This window comes from Dipodomys merriami, unplaced genomic scaffold (assembly GCF_024711535.1).
Source record: "Dipodomys merriami isolate MVZ:Mamm:240054 unplaced genomic scaffold, mDipMer1.0.p SCAF_8, whole genome shotgun sequence".
NCBI lineage: Eukaryota > Metazoa > Chordata > Mammalia > Rodentia > Heteromyidae > Dipodomys > Dipodomys merriami.
In genome coordinates, this window is record NW_027206401.1 from 1,582,837 (window position 1) to 1,610,508 (window position 27,672).

Consider the following 27,672-nt stretch of genomic DNA (forward strand, 5'->3'; position numbering starts at 1 on the left):
CCAGGCCTGGCCGGCGCCATCCACATGGTGGATGATAGGTCTGTACCTTGTCTTCACGCTGGGGGACGAATCCCCCACCCCCATCACCTACCTCCCAGGTGATGGGCGTGCCCAGACCCAGGACCGCCAGCCAAGGCGGGACCCTGTCTAAAAAAATAAACTCATAGTGAGAAAGGCTGGGGATGTGACTCCAAGTGATAGCCTGCCCGCCTACGGCCCAAGGCCTGGAGGTCAGAGGCCAGCGCTGCCATTTCTTTTTTACAATATGTTGAGACGTGTTAAATTCAGAGCAGACTCTGACCTTTAATCAAAGGGCTGGGGCAGAGCCCGGTGTTCTCTTCACGGAAGTCTGGCTGATGACAGCGAGGGAGGGCTCAGTCCAGCTGATGACAGCGAGGGGGGGCTCAGTCCAGCTGATGACAGCGAGGGGGGGCTCAGTCGTGTTGTATCTTCTCGCTCTGCTCTGAACAGAGAGGAACGTCCCCACAGCTGGTCTCGGGAGGTCTTCCAGACGTGTCTGTGTACTTTTGCAGTACAGGCCTGAGGCTGAGCACAGAAGCAGAGAAAGGTGACCTAGCACACAAGCTATCTTTTCTGATATGAGCCAGCCTGGACTCTGAGCCAGGAAGGCCCCTTGTCTGGGCCCTGGGGTGCACACTGCACTTCCTGAAAGAGGAGGTGCTTTTCCAGGTGCTAATCCCTACTGCATGATCAGAGAAAAAAGGATGTTTCCGGAGAGGAACAATGAGCAATGAGCAATGCTGGGGAGGGGGAGCAGGGAGGGTGACCAGTGTGCCAGCTGAGGTGGGGGGAGGGGCCAGCACAGCCAGAGAGGAAATGTCCCAGGCTTTGGTGACAAGGCTGAGTTCGAGTGTGGGCTCAGGTGACAGCCATTGTATCCGTCAGGCCTTCAGCCTTTGATTTGGCAGGATAAACAGGAGCTGTGTTCAATGCATCATGTTGACATTTGCCAGTTGCCATACACAGCATGGTGGAAGTCTATGGCTAGACTGGAAGAGGAGACGGGAAGCGGAGCCCGGGCAGGAAACCACACTGCAGAAGAGTCTTGTGACAAACTGCTCGCGACCACTGCGGAGGGGGGGACCAGGGTCCGGTGATGCAGGGCCTGGGCCATGGCCCAGAAGAGGGACTGATGTGGTTCGGCCAGGGGTCTTGAGATGGGGCTCCCAGGGTCCTTAGGCAGAGTCCTAGGGGCCAGGGCGGAGGCTGGGAAGGAGGAAGGAGACACCAAGAGGTTGTGGTGCTGTGTTCAAAGCGAGGAGCCACCAGTATGGAGGACGGGCTGCCTGGAGGGAGCCGGACACGGCAGCAGACAGATCTGTCCGGCACTTCCAGAAGGGCCCAGCAGGTTTCTAATCTGCAGAAGGAAGGGTGAGGGATCTCTAAGTGTGTAGTGCTTCCTGGCGGCGAGGTTGGTTTGTTTTGCTGTGCATTTCTAGGCCTCGGCCTTACACAGATTCTGGAAAGGAGGAGAACTTTCTCATGAAGCACAAATGAGACAGTGCCCTCACCACTGAGTCCTACCCAGTCTTCCTGCCGGTGCTTCGCAGCTCCCCTGCGCGCTCGCCAGGGGACCCCAGCTCTGCTCCCCGGCCTCTTGGGACACTGTGGCTGCCACTTTGGGGCTCACTGATGGGAAATAAAACACGATTTCCCCCTTTTTAAGACAACACAAGACAAGCAAAACTGCAGGGGGCTTTCCCCCTCCCCAGGGTCCTCTTTTCCTCGGGGGGCTGGGAAGGCGGCTCCAGGTGGAGCACTCGCCTAGCACGCATGAGACTCTGGGTTCGAGTCCTCAGAGCCACATACACAGAAAAGGCCAGAAGTGTCACTGTGGCTCAAGAGGTAGCGCATTCGGCTTGAGCACAGAGAGGCTCAGGGGCAGCGCCCAGGCCCCGAGTTCAAGCCCCAGGACTGGCACAAAAAAAAACATAGTTACAAAAGTGCTCACTGCCCAGTCTGCCAACACGGCCCAGCGCATTGGGTTCACGCCCCAGGCCTAAGCGCACCTCCCGGCGCCTCCCTTCCATTTCCCGTCTCAAAGGTGAGCTCACAGGACAGCTCTTCTGTGCGGGAGACCCCGTGGCACACCTGCTCTTGAAGCAACACCTGCCACCGACAGGGAGCAGGACTGGCGGGGGCTGGGCAGGGCTGAGACGGCCATCCCCGCCCCCCGGATAAATGACGTCCCCATAACGTGTCCTTCATGATGGTGAAGAGGATTCCCAGTCGCCTTCCTTACTGCCTCGGCCTCCTCGTTCACTCTCCACCGGTGGTGAGGACAGGAATCACCAACACGCCCCCGCCCACGAGGCTGCACCTGCAGCTCCACAGCCACTCCCGGTGGCCGTCCGGCCACCCCTGGTCAGAGCCGGTAGCACTGGCAATGGCATGCCACAACCCCCCACACCCCCAGCACCTGGGTCTGCAGCTCCGTTCTGCGGGCACTCATTGAGACGTGTGTCTCCAGAAGCCCTGCTGAACGCAGGAGGCACCGTGGTCATGGTCCCGGGTGGGGAGGGGCAGCTCCACTCTGTTCACAGACGCTGCTGTTCCGTGGGCTTTATTTCCAAGTGGGCTGACTGCCCTGGGCAGGGAAGGGAGTGGGGATGGGGGATTGGGGGATGGGGGATCGGGGGATGGGGGATGGGGGATGGGGGATGGGGGAATGGGGGATGGGGGATCGGGGATCGGGAGATTGGGGGATGGGGGGACGGGGGACGGGGGATGGGGGATGGGGGACGGGGGATGGGGGATGGGGGATGGGGGATTGGGGGACGGGGGATCAGGGGATGGGGGATTGGGGGATGGGGGATCGGGGGATCAGGGGATGGGGGATTGGGGGACGGGGGATCAGGGGATGGGGGATGGGGGGACGGAGGATGGGGGATGGGGGATCGGGGGACAGGGGATGGGGGATCGGGGGACGGAGGATGGGGGATCGGGGGATGGGGGATGGGGGATCGGGGGACAGGGGATGGGGGATCGGGGGACGGAGGATGGGGGATCGGGGGATGGGGGATGGGGGATGAGGGATCAGGGGATCAGGGGATGGGGGATGGGGGAAGGTGTCTGTCACAGGCTGTGTGAGCCTGTCCTCCTTCCCTTTCCACCAGGAAGAAATGTCCGCCCCTCCCCTCCCGCCCCTCTGGTATGCCCAGCCTAGAACGCCGCCACGTTGAAAATGCTCACACTCACCCGGTCACTTTCCTCCGAGCCTTGGGCCTTGGCTGCAGCATCGTCTGTCAGAGCTGCGGGCAGCAGTCTGACGCACAGCGAGCACACGCCAGCTGGCAGGCCTGGGGCACGGCCGCTGGGGGCTCACGGGCTTGCCAGCCGGGTGGAAGGGGCCGCAGGCTCACCGGGGGCTCGGCCACCCAGCGGTGGGAGGTGCCGGAGGCCCCGCCCTGCCCCCCCCCCGCGCCTGTCTTCCAGGCGTGGGCAGCAGAGCCCCTGCTACAGGAAGGGCCAGCACCGTGCTCCCTCACCTCAGTGCTGCTCAATGACCCCTCTGCAAACAGGACAGAAAGAGCTGCTGTAGGGCCATCCTAGACACAAGCAAAACGGCACCCGAGCCCAGCAGGTCACACATTGGCAGCTAATGATTTGCCGTTCTCCCGCTGTGGCTGGGGGCCCTGTAACCCCCTGCCCTCCACGTGAAGCCCATGCGAGGTGGCTCAAGGCTCAAGGCTGACAGGCCTGTCAGACCCCAGGCCTACCCCATCCCTGTGCCCAGCAAACCCCAGGGCGTTACCACAATCCCGTCTGACTTCTTCATTAGGGTCACACGGTCCGTGTCCCTGGGGACACTGCCTCAGCACCGAGTCCTCCCCCCACCCTCCCTAGGGAGGACCGCAGGCCTGCAGGCAGGGGATGAACACGCTCTGGTCTCAACGGTGGGCTCTGGACGCGGTGGAGGAGAGCTGGATGCGGTGGAGGAGAGCTGGGGCTGGGCAAGGGAGGGCCTGGGCTGCCTGTGTGCTTCCTCTTCCCATCCCGCGGGGCGGCTGACAGTCCGTCTGTGGCTCGCAGCTCTCAGAACACCTGATAAGGGCTGCCAGGAGCTTTGGGGTGAGGTCTTCTTCCTTACTGAGACAACTCCATCCTGCGGCCAGTGTTGTTTCTCTGTCCAAATAAGCCAACGGTCCCCTCCCTTTGGCCAGTGGTGGGCTGGTGGGTGGATGGGTTCCTAAGCAGAGCTGGGGAGGGGTCAGGGAGGGCCAGCACAGGCTCAGCACCGTCTAGCCACTTCCTGGGGAACGGCGCTCCACCCTGCCCGCCTCACTGTCATCCCTAAGGCCCTTGGTGGGCAAGGATGCTCTTGTCACCATGGTAACTGTGAACAGCCAGAGAAGCCCCAAGCATGGCCCGAAGGGGCTAAGCACCCTCTTCTTCAATGGAGAAATAGGTCCGGGCATAGAATCTCCCTGTGTGAGCTCAGGAAACTGGAGTTTGACCAGGGCGGGTCCTGCATCATGCCGCAGGCGCGAGGGACACTGGACTCACAGTGGACATCAGGAGTTCACTGCCCTTACCCAGATCCACCGTCCACTTTTGGTTCCTGGCCAGGCCTCCTTTCTCAGGGCATGCCCAGACCTCCTCCTGCTGCAGGGCTCAAGGACAATGGAAACAGGGATTGGGAGTTGAGCAGAGCCCACAGGCCAGGCAGAGGTGAGCGGTGGCGGGCGCAGGGCCGCGCCGGAGTGTGTCGGTCCCAGGCAGTGGGTTGGGAAACTCTTCCCTCTGCAGGGAAACTTCACAGAGAGGAGGCTGGGGCTGGCCGGGAGGGGCAGAGAGACCCACCCTCGGGGCCAGCCAGGCCAGGGGCAGGCTGGAGGCCCTGGGGGCAGACCTCCGAGGGCTCAGCCTACCGAGGCAGCTGTGGCTGCCCCCGGATCGCCACTGAGCACCACCCCCTTCCCTGCGTGGGTGTGCACGTGAGGAACACACCCGGGAATCGGTATTTGGAAAACCTTGTACTCAGAAGGGAAAAGAGCCTGCGTGCTCGTTCAGACTGTGCTCACAGCACACACATTGCCAGAAAGGCTGCTGCTGCACACGTAGATGCCATGAGGATTTTGTGCTTTTCCGCTTAAAAATGATTCCATCTGTCAGAAGCAGGCTCCTCCTGGGCTAGCTTCAAGCATTAGACTTACCTTCACAGTCCCATCAGCCCATCCAGCATGCTCGTGTTTCTCCACTTAAGAAATGGGTTCTGCGCCCCCTACTGGCCACACTTGAGACTCCTCCAGGCGCTTCACAGTGACTATGGTGCCAAGAGCATCGTGGCTTATGATTCGATTTCTGGAATCTACCACTAGCAGATCTCCGGGCAGCGGAGGCCCTGAATACCACATGGTGGGGGGCAGGGGGAAGACACAGAAGCTAGAACATGATTCCAATTTCCCATATCTCATGCACTCTTACTTTGCAACACTAAAGCAATGCTTAATGCATACAGACTTTAGATCTTATACCTCTCTTTGCAGCCCATGAGACCCAGACAAGTTCCCACTAGTGTCTCGTCAAGGTGAGCTTGTCAGGGCTCTGGATGGGTGATGGTCACCCTGCTCAAATCCTCTGTATTTTCATAGGTCAAGTCCAGATTTTCCCCACTTGTCTTCCTACATGTATGTAGCACTTGCAAATCTAGAGTTCTGGAAGGCTTCTACAAAGCCAGAGCGTTGTTACAGTCTGATCCCGTCATGAGTCTCAGACTTTGGGAAGCCAATGTGCGTCTTACTATACCCTGGCTAATCCAGGCCTTTGTGGGCCTATCCTTAGCCACCATCCTCTCCTCCAACTCCATTAAGAAATGAGAACCAACGTTCCTCTCACTGGCTCAGCAAAGTTTTCTTTTATTTAAAGAAGTACTACGAGGACAATTAAAAACAATTAAAAAAATTAGACAGCAAGATAAACTCCAATTTTATTATGATTCATTGGACAAACATTTATTAAACATGCTAAAAACTCAGCAGAGCCTGGGGCTACCAGCCAGCCCCTGCAGAAGCCAGGCTCAGCAGGAGGCAGGGCCGCCTGGCCACAGTGAGGGGCAGCCAGCGGCCGCAGCCAGTGCAAGCCCAGATGCCTTTTCCAGGGAGACAGGAGCGTGACCATCATTTCCGCCACTGCCTGTTACCGTGTGCTTTCCAGTGGGTGGGCTCATCGGCGTGTCTCTCTCTCTCCAGCCTTTTGACAACCTGGCACTACTGTGCCAGTCCAAGGGAAAGTAGGTACTGATTTAGCTATTTACAATTAGCAACAGTAAACACTGCTTAAATGCTTTTTTCTTTTTTTTTTCCTCTCTGTCTCTTTATGTGGTGCTGAGGAACCAAACCCAGGGCCTCATGCATGGGAGGCAAGCGCTCTACCACTGAGCCTCCTTCCCAGCTTAAATGTTTTTCTAAAAGGAGTTATAGGAGTACCTCTCTTTGTCTTTTCTTTTTTCTTGTGCTGGGGTTTGAATTTAGGGCTTTTCAAATATTAGGGACTCCAAGCAATGCCTCCGGCCCCTTTTTAAAGTATTTTTATTAGCTTTATGTCGTCTTCCCCCCGCCGCTTTTTGTGGTGCTCGTGTCCCTGAGTTCTTCTGCTCAAGGCTGGCGCTCTTCCACTCGAGCCACAGCTCCACTCCTGACTTTTCTGGAGATAAGGGTCTCACCGCTTTCACGGTCGGGCTGAGATCCTGGGGAAGTTTTCTTGCAAGGCCGTCCTCACACTTGGATGCTCTCAGCCAAAGCCTCTTAAGTCACTAAGATTGCAGGTGGGAGCCATCACACGTGGGTCTCTGTGCAATCTCTTTGTAAATATTTTCAGAAAATGTTTAAATTCATATGTAATTCACATGAACTGCACCTTTCCCAGGTCCTGTTTTGTGGGACAAAGGCCCATGAGTCTCCGGGACCACAACACTTCTCACCAAGCACGCTAGCACAGGGAGGCTGAGGCGGGTTGTGCTTAATTTCCAGAACTCCTGTGCATGTTGGGCCATGTCTTTTCTTTTCTTCTCCCCTCTCCCCCCCCCCCCGCCAGACACCTATTGATAAGTCCCATAGGTGCTGTAGGGTACCGCGTGACTCTCCGGGCTCACACAGTAAAGGGGTCTGCAGGGTATCACCGCGTGACTCTCCGGGCTCACATAGTAAAGGATGAGGCGTTGTCGTCCACAGCCTCGCTGGTCTGCCTGGAGGCGCAGCTCTCCGAGTGGATGCGGGCACAGGAGAGGCGCGATGCGGCCCTCCTCCGCACACACCACGCGTCCTTCATGATCTTCAGGAAGTAGCTCCGAAACCTCTGGCCGACGAAGGCGTAGAGCACGGGGTTGAGGCAGCAGTGGAGGAAGGCCAGGACCTCGGTGACGGTCCTGACGTAGCCCAGCAGCCTCTCGCTGTGGCACGTTCTGTCCATGCTGCCCAGGTGAGCGGCGGTCACCAGCAGGACGGCGTTGTGAGGAATCTGGCACACGAGGAACACCAGCACCACGGCTATGACCACGCGGATGGCGCGGTGCCGCTTTGCGTTCTGAGCCTGCAGCAAGGTCCTGACGATGAGCGCGTAGCAGAACAGCATGGACACGAAGGGGACGAAGAAGCCGAAGAGCAGCTCGAGCCCCAGCCCCAGCAGCTTCCACGTGACGGGCTCCGAGAAGGACGGGTACTTGGCCTCGCACACCTGCTGGCCCTGGATCTTGTACTTCCGGTTGAGGGCGAAGGTCGAGGTGGAGATGAGGAGTGACAGCGCCCACACCACGGAGCAGATTCTCCGGCTGTGCGTCAGGGTCCAGGCCCGGAGGCGGAAGGAGCTGGTGGCCTGCACGATGGCCACGTAGCGGTCCAGGCTGATGCAGGCCAGCAGCAGCATGCCGCAGTGGAAGTTGACAGCGTAGATCCCCTTCAGCAGCTTGCACAGCGCGTTGCTGAAAACCCACGCGCCAGTGGCGTGGCTGACTGCCCAGAAGGGAAGCGTGAGGACGAAGAGGGCATCCGCGATGGCCATGTTCAGGAGGTAGATGTCCGTCATGGACTTGGCCTTCTTGTAAAAGGCGAAGGTGAGCACCACCAGCACGTTGCCCAGGAGGCCGAAGGCGCACACCAGCGAGTAGGCCACGGGCACGAACCCGCGGGAAAACTGCCTGACGCCCCGCAGCGAGCACGGGGAGGGCGGCAGGTAGTCACTCGGATAATCGCTGGCACTCGTGCTGTTGGACTCAGAATAATCATCCAGTGACTCGTAAGGATCCAGAGAGCTCAGCAGTTCCTGAAAAGCAAAGGAAGAGTGCGCTACAGCCCACCGTCCGTGGCCACAATGAACCGAACTCAGACTCTGTACCCAGAACAAAGCAGGCGCTCACCTCGCCCATGGCGGTGCAGGCTGTGGGCAGGAAGGGAAGCAGATGGGTCCACCTCACGATGACAGCCGCTTAGAGAGGAAGCTGAGGAGGGGAGAAAGCAAATGGCTGCAGTCACAGCCGTGTCCCGGGGCGGCGCCCGAGCAGCGCCCACTGGACACGCCCTGAGGACGGGCTTCCCTGCTCTCTGCACAGCCCAGGGAGAACACGTCGTAGGCTTTTCTATCACACGATGAGTCCACCGTGGTCGCGTGCAAAGCTCCACAAACCACGGTGCACAGCCCACACACAGCTGTCCCCATGCTGGGATCCTTCATGAAATGAAGGTCATATTAGAAAAACAGTAGGTTTTGATCAACACAAAAACTCAGGGTGAGTACGTACAGCGAGATTCTACTGGGCCAAAACCTCTCAAAGTAGAACTGCAGACAGAAAGGCACGCTCTGTGCAGCCCCACCCCAGGCACCAGTGATTTCTCTTAGGAGAAACGACGTGAACTCATTGGTTGGTGCAACCCTGCATCGTGCCAGATACTGAGAAACTTAAGGCTGTGGCTAAGAACCAGGGCTCTCAATAAAAAAGATTGTTTACTCCTAAGCGCCAAGGCTTCAGCCTGCCCAAACCACCATTTGTACCTCAAAGACCGTGTGTGCCCTTGTAAGGAAGTCGTATGAGTGGCCTGCTGGCACCTGGGTCACCACACAAATTCCCAGCCTTGAATTGCAACTACCAGCCTGGAGAGACAAGCTGTGAGGATCGGCCTTGTGAAGACAGAGTCGTTTCTATGAAGACAGAGGAGTGCGGTGATAGAAGTTTCTAAGGAGATACTTCCGTACCTTCTTAGTGGGCTGAGAACCAAAGGTAGCGATGTCTCCCCACTGAGAGGGGAAGCCGGAAGCCCTGTCTTTGGCGCGATTCTTGAGGAGCCAACAAACCACGCACAGCACCCAGAGTGGCCTCGCGCGCGTGCACTCCTGACACAGGAGCCTTCCCTGTCACGCACGGCCCCTCAGTGGGCTCACCCCACACCGTCGATGCCCCTGGCCCCTCAGTGGGCTCACCTCCACACCACTGATGCCCCCGTCACACGCACGGCCCCTCAGTGGGCTCACCTCCACACCGTCGATGCCCCTGGCCCCTCAGTGGGCTCACCTCCACACCGTCGATGCCCCTGTCACACGCACGGCCTCTCAGTGGGCTCACCCCACACCGTCGATGCCCCTGGCCCCTCAGTGGGCTCACCCCACACCGTCGATGCCCCTGGCCCCTCAGTGGGCTCACCTCCACACCGTCGATGCCCCTGTCACACGCACGGCCCCTCAGTGGGCTCACCCCACACCGTCGATGCCCCTGTCACACGCACGGCCCCTCAGTGGGCTCACCTCCACACCATCGATGCCCCTGGCCTCTCAGTGGGCTCACCCCACACCGTCGATGCCCCTGGCCCCTCAGTGGGCTCACCTCCACACCGTCGATGCCCCTGGCCCCTCAGTGGGCTCACCTCCACACCACTGATGCCCCGTCACACGCAAGGGGCCCCACCGAGTCAAAACGGAATCTGCTTCCTTGGGAGATTTAAGCATTCCTAAACCAGTGTTCCTCCAGCAGGCAGGTGCAGACATAATTCACCGAGCAGATTGGAGCTCAGAGAATCTGTAGGACACACAGCCCTGAGCTGTTCTTTAGTGGAAGGTTTTGGGAACTCTCGGGGATCATATGATATTTTCAGAAACACCTCTTTGTTCCATTTGGTTTTGCAACTACGAGGCTTCTTGCCTTCCATCAGCTGCCGGGGGCCACTGCTGCTGCCCCTGACTCACTGCCCCCAACCTCCCACCCGACTTACTCCATGCCCAGGCCACCAGCATCGCGTGTGGGGCACGACATGGTGCTGCACCCAGCACACGCTGTGACTGACACGTCCCTAAGCGCTGCCCAACACTAGCCACGTCTCAACGACTGGCCGCACGCGCTAAGCGAGAGAGCGGTGATCCTCAGCTCGCTCCTGCGTCCTTCTACCCCTCGCAAACATCATTTCAAAAATACTCAGAGGGCTGGGAATGTGGTTTAGTGGTAGAGTGTTTGATCAGCATGCATGAGGCTCTGGGTTCGATTCCTCAGTACCACATACACAGAAAAAGCTGGAAGTAGCGCTGTGGTTCAAGTGGTAGAGTGCTAGCCTTGAGCAAAAGAATCTTAGGGACACCACCCAGGCCCTGAGTTCAAGACCCAGGACTGTCAATATGTGTGTGTGTGTGTGTGTGTGTATACACACACACATATATATGAGTATATACATACATACATACATATATATATATATATATATATATATATATATAGAGAGAGAGAGAGAGAGAGAGAGAGAGAGAGAGAGAGAGAGAGAGAGAGAGTTGCGATTAGGCTGCCCAAGTCTGGCAAATGAGGCCCGTGAAGTCCAGGGGGCAGAGATGCAGAGAAGACATGGAAGCTGACCTGCAGGGAAGAGGAGGCGGCACCTCCGGCGGGACTCCGGGCCGGCATCGACCCCGCAGGGACTGACGTGTGCCGTGAGCGGTGGGACCTGGCACAGACGCCGCGTGCCCAGGGCACCGCACACCACAGTTCAGTCCCCAACCCTCAACTGCCCGGAGGCCATCGGCAGATTGGGGAAGTGTGGCAGACGCTGCAAATCTGTGACTGAATCTGAAATCTGAAAGTGCTCAGGATGTGGAACCACCACCAAGGTGCGGAGGTCACCGGCTTACCAGATGTGCAGCGAATGGTGTGTGCACGGCCCGGACGGTGCGACACGGCCAGCGGGGCTCTGCTCACACGCGCCACCCTGCTCACACACCCGCTCACACGCAGAACCCTGCTCACACACCCGCTCACACGCAGAACCCTGCTCACACACCCGCTCACAGGCAGAACCCTGCTCACACACCCGCTCACACGCAGAACCCTGCTCACACACCCGCTCACACGCGCCACCCTGCTCACACACCCGCTCACACGCAGCCCCCCGCTCACACACCCGCTCACACGCAGAACCCTGCTCACACACCCGCTCACACGCCTGCTCACACACCTGTTCACACGCACCACCCTGCTCACACACCCACTCACATGGAGCGCCCCGCTCACACACCTGTTCACACGTGCCACCCTGCTCACACACCTGCTCACACGCAGTGCCCCGCTCACACACAGCACCCCACTCACACGCCCACTCACACGCCTGCTCACACACCTGTTCACACGCGCCACCCTGCTCACACACCCGCTCACACGCAGTGCCCCGCTCACACACAGCACCCCACTCACACGCCCACTCACACGCCTGCTCACACACCTGTTCACACGCACCACCCTGTTCGCACACCCGCTCACACGCAGCGCCCCACTCACATGCCCGCTCACACACCTGTTCACACACACCACCCTGCTCACACACCAGCTCACATGCAGAGCCCCGCTCACACACCTGTTCACACACGCCACCCTGCTTGCACACCCACTCGCACGCAGCTGTGGCAGAGCTTCCTGGCAGCGCCCCGTCTCCATCTCAGCAAAGCCCTGCTCCCTGTCTCTGTCAGTAATCAGGCCAAAAAGGAGCGGCAAGTTCTGCACGGCTAAAGGTGTCCAGAGCCAAAAGGATCATTAATCAACTGGAGGACAGAATGAACGGCATCAGCCTCTGGACAGAACCACACAGCGGGTGAGGGCTAAAATGGTAAAATTCAATTGAGGAAATCAAGGATCCTACACTCGAATTTAAATCGTTAACTCCACAGGCACAGAGCCTGGCAAGAGCAGACGTTTTAAGCCTCTTATTCGGTAGAAAGTTTGCAAGACTGGCATGCCTGTCCTACCGCACACCTCGACCATCGGCAAGAGAGTGACTGAACATGGCCTCATCTCACTCTCCTCCACCTTGATCTGTTATGATTTCAGACTTAAAAACAGATCTGCTGTACTGAGCAGGGCGTCAGACCGTGTTCTGGAAGGCAGAGAAAGGACTATGGTTGCCATCCCCGCACCTGCCAGCCCTCGAGCCGGGTGAGAACACTGATCTACCAGACTGAAAGGAGTCTGTGCTGTGAGCTGCCAACTTTATGGGAGCAATGGGGGCAGAGTAAATGCAGATGTTAATGTTGACAGGTGTTGAGCTGGGCACTGGTGGCTCACGCCTATAATCCTATTCAGGAGGCTGAGATCTGAGAGTCAAGGTTCAAAGCCAGCCTGGGCAGGAAAGTCCATGAGACTCTTACCTCCAACTAATCACCAAAAAGACCAGAAGTGGTACTGTGGCCCAAGTGGTAGGACTCTTGCGTTACGCACAAAAGCTCAGGGACAGTGGCCAGACCCTGTGTTCAAGCCCCAGGCCTGGCACAAGAATAAATGAATTAGTAAGTAAGAACAGATGTTTAACTTTGAGGCTACAGCATTAGCACTACCAAGCTCAGAATGAGGTGAGCACTAGCCCCGTACTACGGCTCCAGCTTGGCTGCTGCATGGAAAGACCTCCAAACGCAGTCAGAGCAAACAGCCTGCCGGCGGGTGAGTCCTGCCAGCGGGCTAGCACCCTGCATCGGGGCTGGAGTTGTGTTCCTGCCGAGAGAAGGATTGTCTTTGGAAAGAGGGGCTTCGAATCCCCCCCAAAATCAGGGCTCTGCTCAGCAAGTGGAGCGTAAATGGTGGATTTTGGACCAGTGTTAGGGAGCGTTGGACCTGTGCATCAATAGGAGAGGGTGTTGAAGGGTCAGGCCTGGTTGAATCTGGGGTGGGCAGACCCCTTCGACCAGGTGTACGTGGGGCGCCTGAGGGAGACGGTGGGCAGAGGCAGGCACGGCGCTCACAGGCAGGCGCGAAGCTCCACACGGGGCCCGACTTGGCACAAGCCCAAAGCAGCTACAAGAACCAAGTACTCTGCGCGTCCCCGTCACTCAAGGCTTTTCACAGAATGTGCCTTGCACCAGCACTGCTCTGCATCCACCCCAGATTCTGTTAGGGGCTGTGGGGGTGGCCCCTGGGACGGAGCGGGTTCCATGTTGGGGCCTTTAAAACAGCATTTGTACACACTGCACAGTGCTCAGAAACTGTGTCAGAGGCCCCAGGCCCCAGTCCCTCCTCCGGCCCACACTCCTCCCTTAGCAGACACTCGCTAGCTCGAAACCAGCTTCTGTGCAGACACACCCTTGAGTGGCATCTCTGCCTTTTTTTCAGAAGCAACTAATGGTTAAGTAAGATTTCCCATGGCTTCTGCGTGGAAGGTTTGAAACCACATCCACAGACCACCCTACCAGATGAAGCACCTGAGGTCCCGGAGGGACAGGGCTGAGGGCCCACCCAGGGCTGAGGGCCCACCCAGGGGCCTCCTCAGGGCTGAGGGCCCACCCAGGGGCCTCCCCAGGGCTGAGGGCCCACCCAGGGGCCTCCTCAGGGCTGAGGGCCCACCCAGGGGCAGGGGCCTGGTGGCTGAGTCACCCCTGCTACCCTTCTGTGCCACACCACACAGGAAAAGAAAGTGCTACCTTAGGAAAAACTCATTTCTACAGTCACATTTTTACACAATATAAAAAGTTAGCTTCAACCTTTGTGCACAAGAACATGGCTTTAGAATAATAAGCAAAAGGAAGTGTCCCAGGAAGTAGCAGCTAATGGGTTAATTCATCCAGAGAGAAAGAGCAGCCGTGTGCACTTCATTGAAACAGGCAGCCAGCACTTCTGCTGGTTCCAGGTAGCCAAGGAAAAGCTCAGAGAGGGACTAAGAGTGGTCAGGGAAAGAGGGAGAGGGAGAGAGGGGGAGGGGGAGAGAGATAGTACAGAGGAGAGAGGAGGGAGAGGGAGGGGGAGAGGGGAGGGAGAGGGAGAGAGGAGAAGGGGAGGGAGAGAGGGGGAGGGGGGAAGAAGGAGAGGGAGAGAGGGGAAGAGGGGGAGAGGGAGAGGGGGAGAGAGAGAAACAGCAGCAACACTACGTACCTCTCACCCAGGTTTTACCTGAAGAGGGATAGAGGGGGAAATACCAGGAATATTTATCAGAATACTATCAGTGAGAAAACACTGCACTAAAATTGCAGTGCAAAAACATGTGATGCAAAGTTTAACAGTTTGTTCAACTAAATCAGATTTTGCCAGGTACTGGTGCTCACGCCTGTTATCTTAACTACTTAGGAGGTGAAGATCTGAGAATCATGGTTCAAAGCCAGCCAAGGCAGGAAAGCCCCTGGGAGATTCTTATCTCCAAGTAACCACCAGAAAACTGGAAGTGACACTGTGACTCAAAGCAGCAGAGATATAGCCTTGAGCAGGAAAGCTCAGGGATAGCGCCTAGGACATGAGTTCAAGCCCCATGGCTGACCAAAACAAAGCCAGATTTTTAGCTTGTGTTTTCTTTGGGCCTTGCAAGGCAAGGGGCAAAAAAACTATATCAGTGCGTGCATAAGTGTGCTGTGCACATGTGCACATGATGTGTGTGTGAATAAGTGTGCTATGCACATGTGTACATGAGTGTGTGTGAATAAGTGTGCTGCGCTCACGTGCACATGATGAGTGTGTGTGCATAAGTGTCCTGCTCACACGTGCACATGATGAGTGTGTCTGCATAAGTGTGCTGCACACACGTGCACATGATGAGTGTGTCTGCATAAGTGTGCTGCACTCATGCACATGATGAGTGTGTGTGCATGTGTCCTGCGCTCACGTGCACATGATGAGTGTGTGAATAAGTGTGCTATGCACATGTGTACATGATGGGTGTGTGTGCATAAGTGTGCTGCACACACGTGCATGAGTGTGTGTGCATAAGTGTCCTGTGCTCACATGCACATCTCTTTTGTATGCATGTGTGCATATGGGTTGTTATATAGGTGTACATCAGTGGTGTGTGCATGGATGTCTATGCAACTGTGTATATGTGTGCATGTGTGTATGCATGCATGAATCCATGTATGTATGTATGTATGTATGTATGTATGTACATATATATGTATGTATGTAGAGTCAATGCATAGGTTTTGATGCCTACAAATAGACTTGCGTGTGTGTATACAAATCGTGCATGGGCTGGAACTAAGCTCTAGTCCTATGCTGTGCACTCAGGCACTACCTCACATCCCTTGGGCAGACCCTGCACCTGTTTACAGATGGGAAGACACAGCTCACCGGAGCCTGCAACCATGTCACTCCCCATGTCCTGCCCACCACCCCTCCACCTTCCCTCCATCCTGCCATCCCTCCACCTTCCTCCATCCTGCCATCCCTCCACCTTCCTCCATCCTGCCACCCCTCCACCTTCCTCCATCCTGCCATCCCTCCGCCTTCCTCCATCCTGCCATCCCTCCACCTTCCTCCATCCTGCCTGCCACCCCTCCACCTTCCCTCCATCCTGCCATCCCTCCACCTTCCCTCCATCCTGCCACCCCTCCACCTTCCTCCATCCTGCCATCCCTCCACCTTCCCTCCATCCTGCCATCCCTCCACCTTCCTCCATCCTGCCATCCCTCCACCTTCCTCCATCCTGCCATCCCTCCACCTTCCCTCCATCCTGCCTGCCATCCCTCCGCCTTCCTCCATCCTGCCTGCCATCCCTCCACCTTCCTCCATCCTGCCTGCCACCCCTCCACCTTCCCTCCATCCTGCCACCCCTCTACCTTCCCTCCATCCTGCCTGCCATCCCTCCACCTTCCTCCATCCTGCCACCCCTCCACCTTCCCTCCATCCTGCCACCCCTCCACCTTCCCTCCATCCTGCCTGCCACCCCTCCACCTTCCCTCCATCCTGCCTGCCATCCCTCCACCTTCCTCCATCCTGCCATCCCTCCACCTTCCCTCCATCCTGCCATCCCTCCACCTTCCCTCCATCCTGCCACCCCTCCACCTTCCTCCATCCTGCCATCCCTCCGCCTTCCTCCATCCTGCCATCCCTCCACCTTCCTCCATCCTGCCATCCCTCCACCTTCCTCCATCCTGCCATCCCTCCACCTTCCTCCATCCTGCCATCCCTCCACCTTCCCTCCATCCTGCCACCCCTCCACCTTCCTCCATCCTGCCATCCCTCCGCCTTCCTCCATCCTGCCATCCCTCCACCTTCCTCCATCCTGCCATCCCTCCACCTTCCTCCATCCTGCCATCCCTCCACCTTCCTCCATCCTGCCATCCCTCCACCTTCCCTCCATCCTGCCTGCCATCCCTCCACCTTCCTCCATCCTGCCTGCCACCCCTCCACCTTCCTCCATCCTGCCACCCCTCCACCTTCCTCCATCCTGCCTGCCACCCCTCTACCTTCCCTCCATCCTGCCTGCCACCCCTCCACCTTCCTCCATTCTGCCTGCCATCCCTCCACCTTCCTCCATCCTGCCATCCCTCCACCTTCCTCCATTCTGCCACCCCTCCACCTTCCCTCCATCCTGCCTGCCACCCCTCCACCTTCCCTCCACCAGGAATCCACGATGCTTTTCCACAACAGTTTTCGTATTCCAGTGGTAGGTTTCCGATACATGTGTGTTCTAAGTGCATGTGAATCACAGATAAACTGGCTTTGGGAGTTTCTGTGAATGTCAGTGGAGCGGACACTGGAGCCCAGCTTCCTTCTGCTTTTGACTGGGGTGGTTAAGGTTTTTTCCAGTAATTTGCTTATCGGGGTATGTGTGTGTCTGTGTGTCTGTGTGCCTGTGTATTTTGGTTCTTTCCACTAGTTTGGAAACTCACTTTTTCTTTCTTTTATTTATTTATTTTTTAGAGCAGGACCTTGCAATATTGAGGAGGCTGGCTTTTAACTCACTGTCACAGTCTGTATCAGTCTGTCCTGTCTCAGTCTTCTGAGTGCTGAGATTGCAGGCCTGTGCTACCACACCCAGTTATATTTTCTTTCTTTCTTTCTTTCTTTCTTTCTTTCTTTCTTTCTTTCTTTCTTTCTTTCTTTCTTTCTTTCTTTCTTTCTTTCTTTTTTTGTCAGTTGTGGGGCTTGAACTCTGGGCCTGGGGTCTGTCCCTGAGCTCTTCAGCTCAAGGCCAGCGTTCTACCACTTGAGTTACAAAGCCACTTCTGATTTTCTCCTGGATAATTGGAGATAAGAATCCCACAGACATCCCAGCGCCAGTGACTCACGCCTGTAATCCTAGCTACTCAGGAGGGAGATCTGAGGGTTGCAGTTCAAAGCCTGGGCAGGAAAGTCTGTGAAACTCTTATCTCCAATAAACCACCAGAAAACCAGAAGTGGTGCTGTGGCTCAAGTGGTAGAGCACTAGCCTTGAGCTGAAGAGCTGAGGGACAGCATTCAGGCCTAGAGTTCAAGCCCCATGACTAAAAAAAAAAAAGAATCTCACAGATTTTTTCTGCCCAGGCTGCCTTTGAACCCTGATCCTCAGATCTCAGCCTCCTGAGTAGCTAGGATTACAGGCCTGAGCCACCAGCACCCAGCTGTTGTTGTGTGTGTGTGTTTTTTATAATGTGCAGAAATTAAATTTTAGCCACTTCAAGAGTAGCTTAATTCAAGCATTGCGTTCTGTTCTGTCCTTGTGGGACCGGTCTCCACCCTGTTGGTCTCCCGCTGCTCCCGGGCCTGGAGTGAAGGTGACCAGGGCTCAGTGTTGGCCCGCACTCTGTGGTCCTGGCTGCTGGCTTCATGCTCACAGTCTTTTCATAGCTTTGCTTCTACGGCCAGCTCTGATCAGGATCCGCAGCCCCTGAGTTCCTGACGTAAGGCTCCGAGAGCTCCTGCAGCGGCCTCAGCTGCCCAGCTCCCGCGGCCTGCACTGAGCGAACCCCACACTGCCTGCCCTAAACACTCCTTAGTTCTCCAAAACCCCAGAGGGTGGCTGGTTAAGTGAATCCTGCATTTCTAGGGCTGGGGTGTGCCTCGGAGGTCCCAAGCTTGGCTGCACACATCCCCAGGCCCGTCCCCACACACAAAAGCAGCGCTGGCCCGCTGCCCTGGCTCTCCTGAGTGACCCTGAGGACACACCCCTTGCCTGGGAGAAGCAGCTTCTGAAACACACCGCTGCCCCAAAGCCACAGGACCCTGCTTAGAGGAGGAAAGAGTCCAGTTAGACACAAGCAGAGCTGATGCACCTGCACCCCACTGCCTACCGAGTGGGGACCCAAGCACCCACACCTGCACCCCAATGTCTACTGAGTGGGGGACCCAGAACACCACACCTGCACCCCACTGCCTACCAAGTAGGGGACAAAGCACCCACACCTGCATCCTGATGTCTATTGGGTGGGGTCCCAAGCACAGCACACCTGCACCCCGACATCTACTGAGAGGGGGGCCTGGGCCCACTCACCTCAGACGTGCTGGTCTGAAGTCACCTCGGTGGTCTGGCCCCTAGGGGGTAAGCCAGGCTCTCAGACGGCCAGCACGAGGACCATCCTCCCAGCCTGATGAGCTTGAAACAGAGCAATGAGAGGCAAGAACGGCCAAAGCTGCTGAATTACCACTTCCTACTTAAGAGCAACGCCTATCTCCTCAGATGCAAATGGTTAACCATGTGTGTCCCACTGTCATAAGCTGATCACATGAAGATAGAGCCTGTCTCCTAGAATCCACAGCAAAGCAGTAGCAATGTGAGCGTGCGAGGAGACCTTGGCTTTGGGTTTCCCATTTGTGGTGGGGATCCTGGACAAACTGCATCTTCTGGGGGGTGAGGACTCCCTGTGAGCCTCCCGCAGAGGCTGGACTGGCCCTGGAGGCCGGGGCCCGGCCCTGAGCTTGGGTTCCGTCCCGCCACTTCCTGTGTGCAGCCAGGGGGAAGACACAGACCCCAGGCCACACTCCTCTGCTTTAGGAAACACAGCTGACGGAGGCTGCTACCCAGCGTGCTGTGGGAGAGGATAGAGCAGGAGAGGCAGCTGGGGCCGCCGGAGGACGTGGCCCTCCAAACACAGCAGCCGGGTCCTGGGCTGCACCCCGGAGGCCCTGGGCTGCACCCCGGAGGCCCTGGGCTGCACCCCGGAGGCCCAGGCGCCGGGTGTTGATGAAGTGAGAGGGGAGGCAGGACCCCAGCCCTCAGAGGCTGTGGCGGGGCTCCCTGAGGATGAGGAAAGGCACAAAATGGCACAATCATGAAGTAGTTCACACCTGGGCTGCCACAAAACCAGCCTCAGGAAGTGCGGAAGGCTTACCGTGAGCCCGAGGGGCCGAGGTGGACGGGCCTGGCTGGGGCACTTTCACTGCCAGGAGGCTCAGCCTCCTCAGCTGGGCTCGCCTGGCCTTGACCCCACTCAGCGCCTCCCGCTCCACAGGCCCCAGGCGTGAGCATGGAGACGGGGAAGGTCCCTGGTCGGCCTCCTGGGAATCGGCTAGCAAGGCAGCACCCGGCCTGTCTCGGCAGGACGACGCCTGGTCACTGCCCGGCGATGCCAGCTGCCCTGCAAGAGCTGCACGTCCTCCTGTACCTGATCTTCACCCTGAGCCCTCAGAGCCTTTCTCTGAGGTGAGACATCTGCAGAGCTGCGGCCACAAGCTGGCCCGGTCCTCCGCCAGTGGAAGTCCTGCCCATTGCTCTCTCCCAGCCTGTGACTTCCCTGGCCCCTGGCCCCTGGCCCTTCTCTGTGAAGCCCTCAGCCCTTTCCCCAGAGCAGCCAGGAGTGGAGAGCTGGGACTCCTCCCTCCAGCCTGCGTCAGCCCCTCCCGCCTCCCGTGTCCAGGGGCTGCACTCCTTGCTGGGTGGAAGCGACAAGGACTCCCTCAGGAGGCCAGAGCCCCACCAGGCCCACCTCATCTTTCCTACCAGGGCCCCTCCTGCCAATGTGTGCAATGAGAAAGGCAGCCTCTCACAACGCATCAGTCCTGTAAATGGCCCGCCGGAGAAAACTAAACTAAAATAGACTTGGCTTGGCTAAGGACCAAAACCAGAATACTAAACCTCTCCGTGACACGCGGGCAGGCGGCAAACACTGCCACTCAAGAGGGCTGGGCCGGCGGGGCCTACATCCCCTCCCCTCCTGGAAGCCAGGAGTCAGAGGCAGGCAGGGAGGGGCCCAGACGCCCCCAGTGCTGCTCCCTCCACCCCCAAGGCAGCCACCTTGGGTTTGAACAGCTGCGCCAGGCTGCGCTGAGGTTTCCCGGCATGTGAGGTGCGTCGAGTGACTGTGGTCAATAATCCGTTCTGAATCTCGAAGTAAAGGGAAAAGTCCAACCACACATCACCCCGAGAAAGCTCAGATTCATTTTGTTTTTAATCTCACTCGAAAATACCCTGTATCAAAGCTCTTCTCAGATCACACTCAAGTTTATAATGAACTCCTCAAATTTATGATCATGCCAAACATCTACATGGACACCGTAAGGGACACAGAAGACAAGCCATGCAGAAGACAGTGGTGCATTCTATATGGGCAATTTCCATCCTGGAAACTTCCTTTAGAGCAAAAGCCAAGGACAGTTGTATTGATTCTTGTCATAGACATGAGGAAGAAAGTGTGTCGAACATTGTGTCGGGCTTGTTGCCAGTGACTGTAATCCTGCAATACTCGCTACTGGGGAGGCTGAGATCATGTGCTCACAGTCTGGGGTTAGCCCGGGAACAGCTTGGTTCAGTGCGCTGTGTCTGTCCTAACAACTACAATGGCTCATGGCTGGGGTTTGCACCCAGGCAGGAAGTGAGACCCATCTCAGAAATAACCAGCGCTGCTTAAAAAAACACACAAATGCCTCAGGAAGTACAAAGATGTATTTTGTAGAATCGGAATCTGTTCATCACTTAGCCTAGATCTTACAAGATTTCAAGTTAGGAGAGCTATGAATTTGGGGAGCTTTGACGTGGTGTCCTCTGTGCCCCAGAATGAACAGTGTCCTACATAATCAGAAGGCCAGCCTGCCTGGCCTGTTCAAACTGCTTTCACACGCACTCCCTACGTGCAGAACAGCACACCTGGGCTGCTTAGACGCTAACCTCCTACTTCCTGCCTTCAAGGAATCTAGACAGCGGGGAGGCCAAAGCATAAATGTAGGACCACAGGACCCTGACGAGAGAGTGTTTAGGGCTCTGGAAGGAGAGAGCAGCCTCCAGACCGTCTGAGACGGCTTTGTATGAGCAAAGGGCCAGGAATGATGATGAGAGAGATCTGGCCTGGGCGAGGAGCCAAGAAGGCACACCGGGACAGACACGCGAGCCGGGCATAGCAGCTGGGCGGAGGTGACGGCACACCGGGAGCGGGGGCTTGGAGACAGCACGGAGGAGGAGGCGCGCCAGCCACGAGGCGCTGGGGAGAAGACTAGCACAGACCAGGAGAGGAGCGGCCCAGAACACACACATGGGGTGGGGTGGAGCAGCAGGTGGACGGTGTCCCGGGCCCTTACGGAGGCACCTGGGCCGGCCCGGGGGGGTATGCCCCCGCCCCCCGTGCATGCCCTCCCGCGCGCGCCCTGACGCTTACAGGAATTCTCTGCACCTCCAGGACTCTCCCCATCATTGGAGAAAAGACTGCAACCTGGGTACATGAAGCAACTCTCTATCCCATCACCCAATAACCCGGAGGGCCAAGCCCCAAGCCACACTGTGCAAGCCTGTTTCTTGGATAAGACTGAGGAAGTGGCATTTGTTTTGAGAACTCGATCAGGAACTAGCAGAGGGAAAATCAAAATGTCCCTCTCTGTACAGAAATGGGGAACTTGGGGCTGGACACTTGTCTCTCATCCAGTTATTTCCACATAGAAGAAAAGTTACAGGAACACATAGGAAGCCGAGGCACAAATCCACAACACTAGTGACACAATCCAAGTTGTGTGTCTTTAACCCTCAACTTTATGTCTGGGGGGGGGGGGACAGAAGTGAGCTTCATTTAAGGTTCATGGAATTACACACACATGTGTGTCAGTGCAGATGCCTGGCCTTCCCAGCATGACTTTCAATTCGACAGCCAGTGTCAGTGGGGTTTTATCTGCATAGATGACTTGGGACAAACACGCAGGTTGGAAGCCATCTGCAGAGGGTTTAAGGCAAGAGCGACTTTATGGTTCTTATTACAGATCCCTAAGTGGAGGTGTGATAATGAACGGATACAGAGAGCTTCCACCCGGGCACAGAGGGCCGGTGGGTGCCCAGGAGGTCGGCCATGCTGATGCAGACAAGGTCAACATTAGGTCAACATTAGGAAAAAAGACACAGAGTTCAGGTGATTCAAAAACCAATGCTGGGTTAGTGGGGAAGGAAAGGGAGAAATGAGCTCAAAGAGCTATGTAGGGAGGGGAGACTGAGGACAGAAGACTGACCTGTGCGTCCAGTCACTCCACCTCACAACATCTGAGAATAAGCACTCAGTCTGAGTGTCTAGGGGGAAGTTCTCTTCAGGAAGACGTGGAGAGAGCACCACCCCGGCTGTAGATACTGTCAGACTTCCCAGACACACAGAAAGAGGAATGAAGTTGTAGGGGCAGCAGGCATGAGTAACGTTTTGTTGTTGTGCCTGTGCAGGCCAGAGATGGACACGCAGAGACCTGGAGTTCCCGAGACTCGCGGGATGGAGAGGCAGAGGCTGCAAGAGACAGAGAGGGAGCGGGTGTGCGAGAGGCACACGGGAATGGTAAAGGACAGAAAGTGCACCTTGAGCATCTCCAGTCTCCAGCCCTGGAGTCCTGACTTCATGATCCGCCCTCAGCTACAGTCAGAGGAAATATTAGCCCCCGTGACAGCCCTGGACTCACAGAGGGGACAGCAGCAGTTGACCCTAACCGGAGGGAAAAAGGGCTACACTTGTGACAGCTGACCTTCCTGTTGCTTCTCCAGTCTGGATGTTAGGTTTGGGGTGGCCAAGTCTCCCCATGTGCCAGGGGCTTCCTGTGATGTGGAATTGTCACTGTGGAGATCACTGAAAGCCTGAGACAGCTAGGCTCTGGGGCTCACAGAGACAATCTCATCTAGGATTAGGGAGCAATGGCCCTGTGACCCCGCAGGTAAGGGCTCACGCAATGGAGAAGGGAGAAGCCATGACACTCGGCGTCAACTCCAGGTGGGCAGGAAGCCAAGGGGAAGATGAGCGATGGCAAGGGTCTGGAGAGGGGAAAGGATGGTTTGATCTCGGCCAACCTGGAAGGAAAGCCTGGACCAGAAGATGTGCAAGAAGAAAGAAGGATTATCACACTCGCCGGAATTAGAGGAAGTACCGCCCTCCCTGCGGGCCACTGGCAGGCATGATGCCCACCTGACAGTCGTGGTTCAGCAAGGTCAAAGTGTAAGAAAGGAGTTTCTGCTTTCCATGCGTGGTGGTGATTGTGGCTGCTTGTACAATGAGCAATGTGCTCAGTAACAGTGTGGCTGCTGCAGGTGGTACCAATGCCCACTGCTGGGCACAGGGCCCAGTGTTGACAGCCCTGGCCATCCCCACACCTTGCTATGGGTTCCAGAACAGGGAACATGAGCTTTTCCTGCAAGGCAGAGATGGGAAACGGCAGGAAAGACCCTAGGCCATCAAAATAGAGCAGAGGCAGTGTGGACTGAGATGACTGCAGCTCAGGAAATCAGGAAATCACTCTCAGTGGCTCTCGATCCAGCTTTCTTCAAAGTATCACAGAACTATTCCCCGAGGGTGATTGAACACAGGAGCAGCAGGTGAGCTCACAGACCCAGGGCCCAGGGGGCCAGCTTACAAGGTGCACCCAATGCAGAGAGGAAGGGATATTGAGCAACCTGCCGGCTTCAAGCCCTCTGTCTCTCTCCCCGCCTGGAGCCTGAGACTCCAAGCCCTCCTTGCATCTAGTGCTCAGCAGTGGATGTTCATCAGTTTATCTTACAGGTTCGACATATTCATTTGATTAAACACACATTAAAAAAAACTAGCTGGGCTTGGGTGGCTCACACCTGTAATCCTAGCTACTGGGGAGGCTGAGATCTGAGGATTGTGGTTCAAAGCCAGCCTGAGACTCTTATCTCCAATTAACCACCAGGAAACTGGAAGTGGCACTGTGGCTCAAGTGGTAGAGCACTTGCCTTGAGCTGAAGAGCTGAAGGACAGCGCCCAGACCGGGAGTTCAAGCCCCATGACTGACAAAAAAACCCCTATTTTTAGACTTACTAAAATGTCTATTTATCAACCAGAAAGAAACATGAAAGCCATGCATTCTTTTTATGCTGGAGACTTTTCTAGAATGATGTTGTGCCAGATAAGTCCACATATAAATTGTTGTCTAGTGATCCAGGTGCCTCTAATTCTAACAACTGAGCAGGCTGAGATCTGAGGGTCATGGTTCAAGTCCAGCCTAGGCAGAAAAGCCCGTGACCCTCTTATGTCTAATTAACTCACCAAAAGTGGTGCTGTGGCTCAAGTGGAAGAGCATGCACTTTAGATAACAGTCTTAAGGGACAGTGCTCAGCCATGAGTTCAAGCCCCAGGACCAGCCAATAAAAAATTGTGTTTAAAACCTCCCTTTATCCCGCGAGGCCATCATCAAGCACAGGCCTGGGACTCTACTGCATGGCGCACTGACCCAGATTCAGCCCCAGGTGTTTGAGGGGATGGGCCAGTGGTGGTGACAGAGCCCCAGCCTGGGGGGACCGGCTGTCCCAGCAGCCAGCAGCTGCTCATGGCTCAGCGACTCCGTGGCTGCCACCACCTAACATGGCCAGATCCCTTCAGATTGAGGTTTTGACACGGGAAGGAAGTCCAGGCTGTGCACTGTCGCCCTCCACGGTGTCGGCACATAGGGGCTGAGCCTACAGGCCAGCAGAGGAAGCCAAGCCCCCACGCCATGCATATCTACTGCACATGCTCCTTTGGGGTGTACGGCCGACCATGCCTGAGCAGCAGGCCCAAAGGCTCCCTCCAACTGCTCAGGGTAGGTCTCCTCCCAGCTCCTGAATCTCCACCAGCCAGCAAGACGGTGGGGGCCGAGGGGGTGAGTTCCACAGAGGCGCAGAGGAGCAGAGGAGATGGGGCTGGGCTGGGCAGGGCGGGGGCGGGGGGGGATGCAGAAGTTGCTCAGAAGCCACCCACATGGAGTTCCAGGTCCTCTACACCACGGGCTGTGGGCAAGCCCTACTTAGCCATGGCTGCTGCTGCATGCATGCAGCTCCGCCCCCAGCCTCCCGCCGCCCCCAGCCTCCCGCCGCCCCCAGCCTCCCGCCGCCCCCAGCCTCCCGCCCCTGCCTAGCTCTCAGCCATGCCCCACCGTACAGCCTTGCCCAAATACCCAGCATCTCCCTTCACCTTTATTGTGAGGCTCTTCTGCCACCTGCTCGGCCTTCTGTCTTCATCCCCTTGCCTCTTTCTTCACAGACACAGCTTCTCACTCCTCACCAAAGAGAACATTCACTAAAGCACACAGGAGCAAGTGTGTTACGCAGGCACCCCCCTTCCCAGCTACACAATCCTCATCTGATTTTTATTGTGCCAGTGCTGGAGCTCTGGACTTAGCGCGCTCACTTGGCTTTTTCTCTCAAGCCTGGTGATCTACCACTTGAGCCACACCTCTATTCTGGCTTTTTGGAGATGCATCTCATGGACTCTTTTGTGGGCATGCTTTGAACCAAGGTCCTTATATCTCAGACTCCTGAGTAGCCAGGATGATAAGCATGAGCCACCAATGCCCGGTTCTCATCAGATTATGATGTCTGCCTCTCGCCCTGTCACCTGTGAACTCTGCCTAACGCACTGGGTTTGTGGAGCAATACATCAATGAACCAATCAAATGCTGGTTCTTTGGGCAGTCTTTCCTAGCTAGCCTTCAAAGGAGGTGGGTAGTCTTTGCTGTAAATATTCTACAGTGTGAGATCTGGGCAAACCCTGCCTGTGTCATAAAGTCTGGTGTGTTCTCAGCCTCCAGTAAAATCCACACTGCAGTCCCCTTGCCGTCCTGCTCGACCACCACCAAGGGCAAGGGGTCCCCCGAGTTCCAAGTGGAGAGGCCTTACAGGCGCAGACCTCCGGTGCGGCCACCGCACAGAACAACCCGGCACTGCGTTGCTGTGGCTATCTTTGACTGTATTTTTTTTTTGTCTTTTTCTTTTTTGGTACTGGGGATCGAACCCAGGACGTTGCACTTGCTAGGCAAGCGCTTTGCCACTGAGCTACATCCCAGCCCTGCTGTGGCTATCTTTGATGGCAGCCCTGGGCCTACCACGCCTCCTTACCTCTACTGTGTGTAACTGCGGTCGTTCACATTCCTGTCTCTAGCTTTCTGCTCTGTGGTAGGAAACCAGATCATCCTCTTTATCGGAACTGTGCTTAAAATAAGATTTGGCGAATTTAAAAGTGCACCTGGGAGAGTCCCCTGGGACAGAGGCACCGGGGCAGAGGACAAGGGCTGAGGCTCTTTTTCTGCTCATTTCCTCTTTCTCAGCCTGTCAGAGATTTCCAGGTAAGCGAGGACGATGACACCTAATAGAAGACAGGCAAGGTCCTAGCACACACCATGATGGCCATGTAAACAGCACACTGCGAAGTGCCGCCCACTTGTCACTTTCGCCTGGAAGGTGAGATGACCTGGAGAACTTCTTCTGATGAATGGGAGCCCAGGAGTCCCGGACAGACCCTCGGCTGGCCTCAGTAGGCCACAGCACCCCACGAGCCACCCCGGCCCAGGCTCTCTTCTTCCTCAGCCCTGTGTGCCACTGCAGAGCCTCTTCCTCCTGGCCCTGGCCCTCTCCCTGCAGCCTGCCCTCCCCTCCAGCCCCACCCCACGTCCCCCACCACCAGCCCTCCTCTGTCCATGCACTGTGTAACAAGGACATGCCCGCTTGCTTGGGTTTGTGGCAACTGCATTTCTTCTTTCTAGTTACGGCTGAAATAGAAGTCTGCTCCTCCACAGGTCGCCACTGCTTATAGACTCCATGCCAATGTCCTTGCATTGGCCATTTGCTAGTTCTCGGTCAATGCTGGCCACCATCCCCTGGGGCACAGGGAGTTAAAGGTCAGTATTCAATGTCTGAAACAGACCCTGAGTCTTGGACCCTTATCCCTTCCCTGCCACATGAGGAAGCATCTGCCCATCTCCCACACTCCGAGAACAGCATCTCAGCTGAAATTCCATCCAATAACTCCTCTGAAATCTCTGCAGGACTGTACAGCTCACAGGATGGCTCACAGGAGACGCAGCCACAGTCCGTCTCTTCTCTTCCTCACTTGATTGATAGAATCCAAATAAATGTGCGCTCAGTGGATGTAAGGCTCAATGATACAAACTACTGCAATAATTGGTTTTTGCCTACAAAGTGTAAAATTTACAAAGAAATACTATCTTTCTGGATCCCAAGGCAAATGAAAACTTACCAGTGAAGAAGTTGTTTTCTGCTTCATAGACCAGCAGCCCCCGCGTTTTCCTCTTCAGTTTCAGACCCCCTGGTCAGGAGTGTGAAGACCCCCAACCCTCTTCCTCTTCCT

At 56.4% G+C, this 27,672-nt stretch overlaps 1 protein-coding gene and 1 long non-coding RNA gene across 8 annotated transcripts; one reads left to right on the top strand and one right to left on the bottom strand.

Moving 5' to 3' along the window:
* Positions 1–5,901: 5,901 nt before the first annotated feature.
* On the bottom strand, positions 5,902–27,631 carry Ccr6 (C-C motif chemokine receptor 6). 5 transcript variants are annotated; one of them, XM_070010363.1, is made up of 4 exons: positions 27,562–27,631; positions 25,501–25,605; positions 8,375–8,455; positions 5,902–8,280 (listed from the first exon to the last, which is right to left on the bottom strand). In XM_070010363.1, the coding sequence occupies exons 3-4, from the start codon at positions 8,381–8,383 to the stop codon at positions 7,159–7,161; spliced, it is 1,131 nt and encodes a 376-aa protein (XP_069866464.1). In that variant the 5' UTR covers positions 8,384–8,455; positions 25,501–25,605; positions 27,562–27,631; the 3' UTR covers positions 5,902–7,158. The 5 variants fall into 5 exon arrangements, with proteins under 5 accessions (XP_069866464.1, XP_069866469.1, XP_069866467.1 ...); XM_070010368.1 differs by having other exon boundaries at positions 25,501–25,585; positions 27,562–27,583; XM_070010366.1 differs by lacking the exon at positions 27,562–27,631 and adding an exon at positions 26,551–26,627.
* LOC138819115 (uncharacterized) lies at positions 25,054–27,568 on the top strand. Of its 3 annotated transcripts, XR_011369317.1 has the most exons (4): positions 25,054–25,129; positions 26,633–26,765; positions 27,068–27,202; positions 27,350–27,568. It is a non-coding gene; the product is annotated as an uncharacterized lncRNA (long non-coding RNA). The 3 variants fall into 3 exon arrangements; XR_011369316.1 differs by having other exon boundaries at positions 27,068–27,568; XR_011369318.1 differs by having other exon boundaries at positions 25,105–25,189; positions 27,068–27,568.
* Positions 27,632–27,672: the final 41 nt, after the last annotated feature.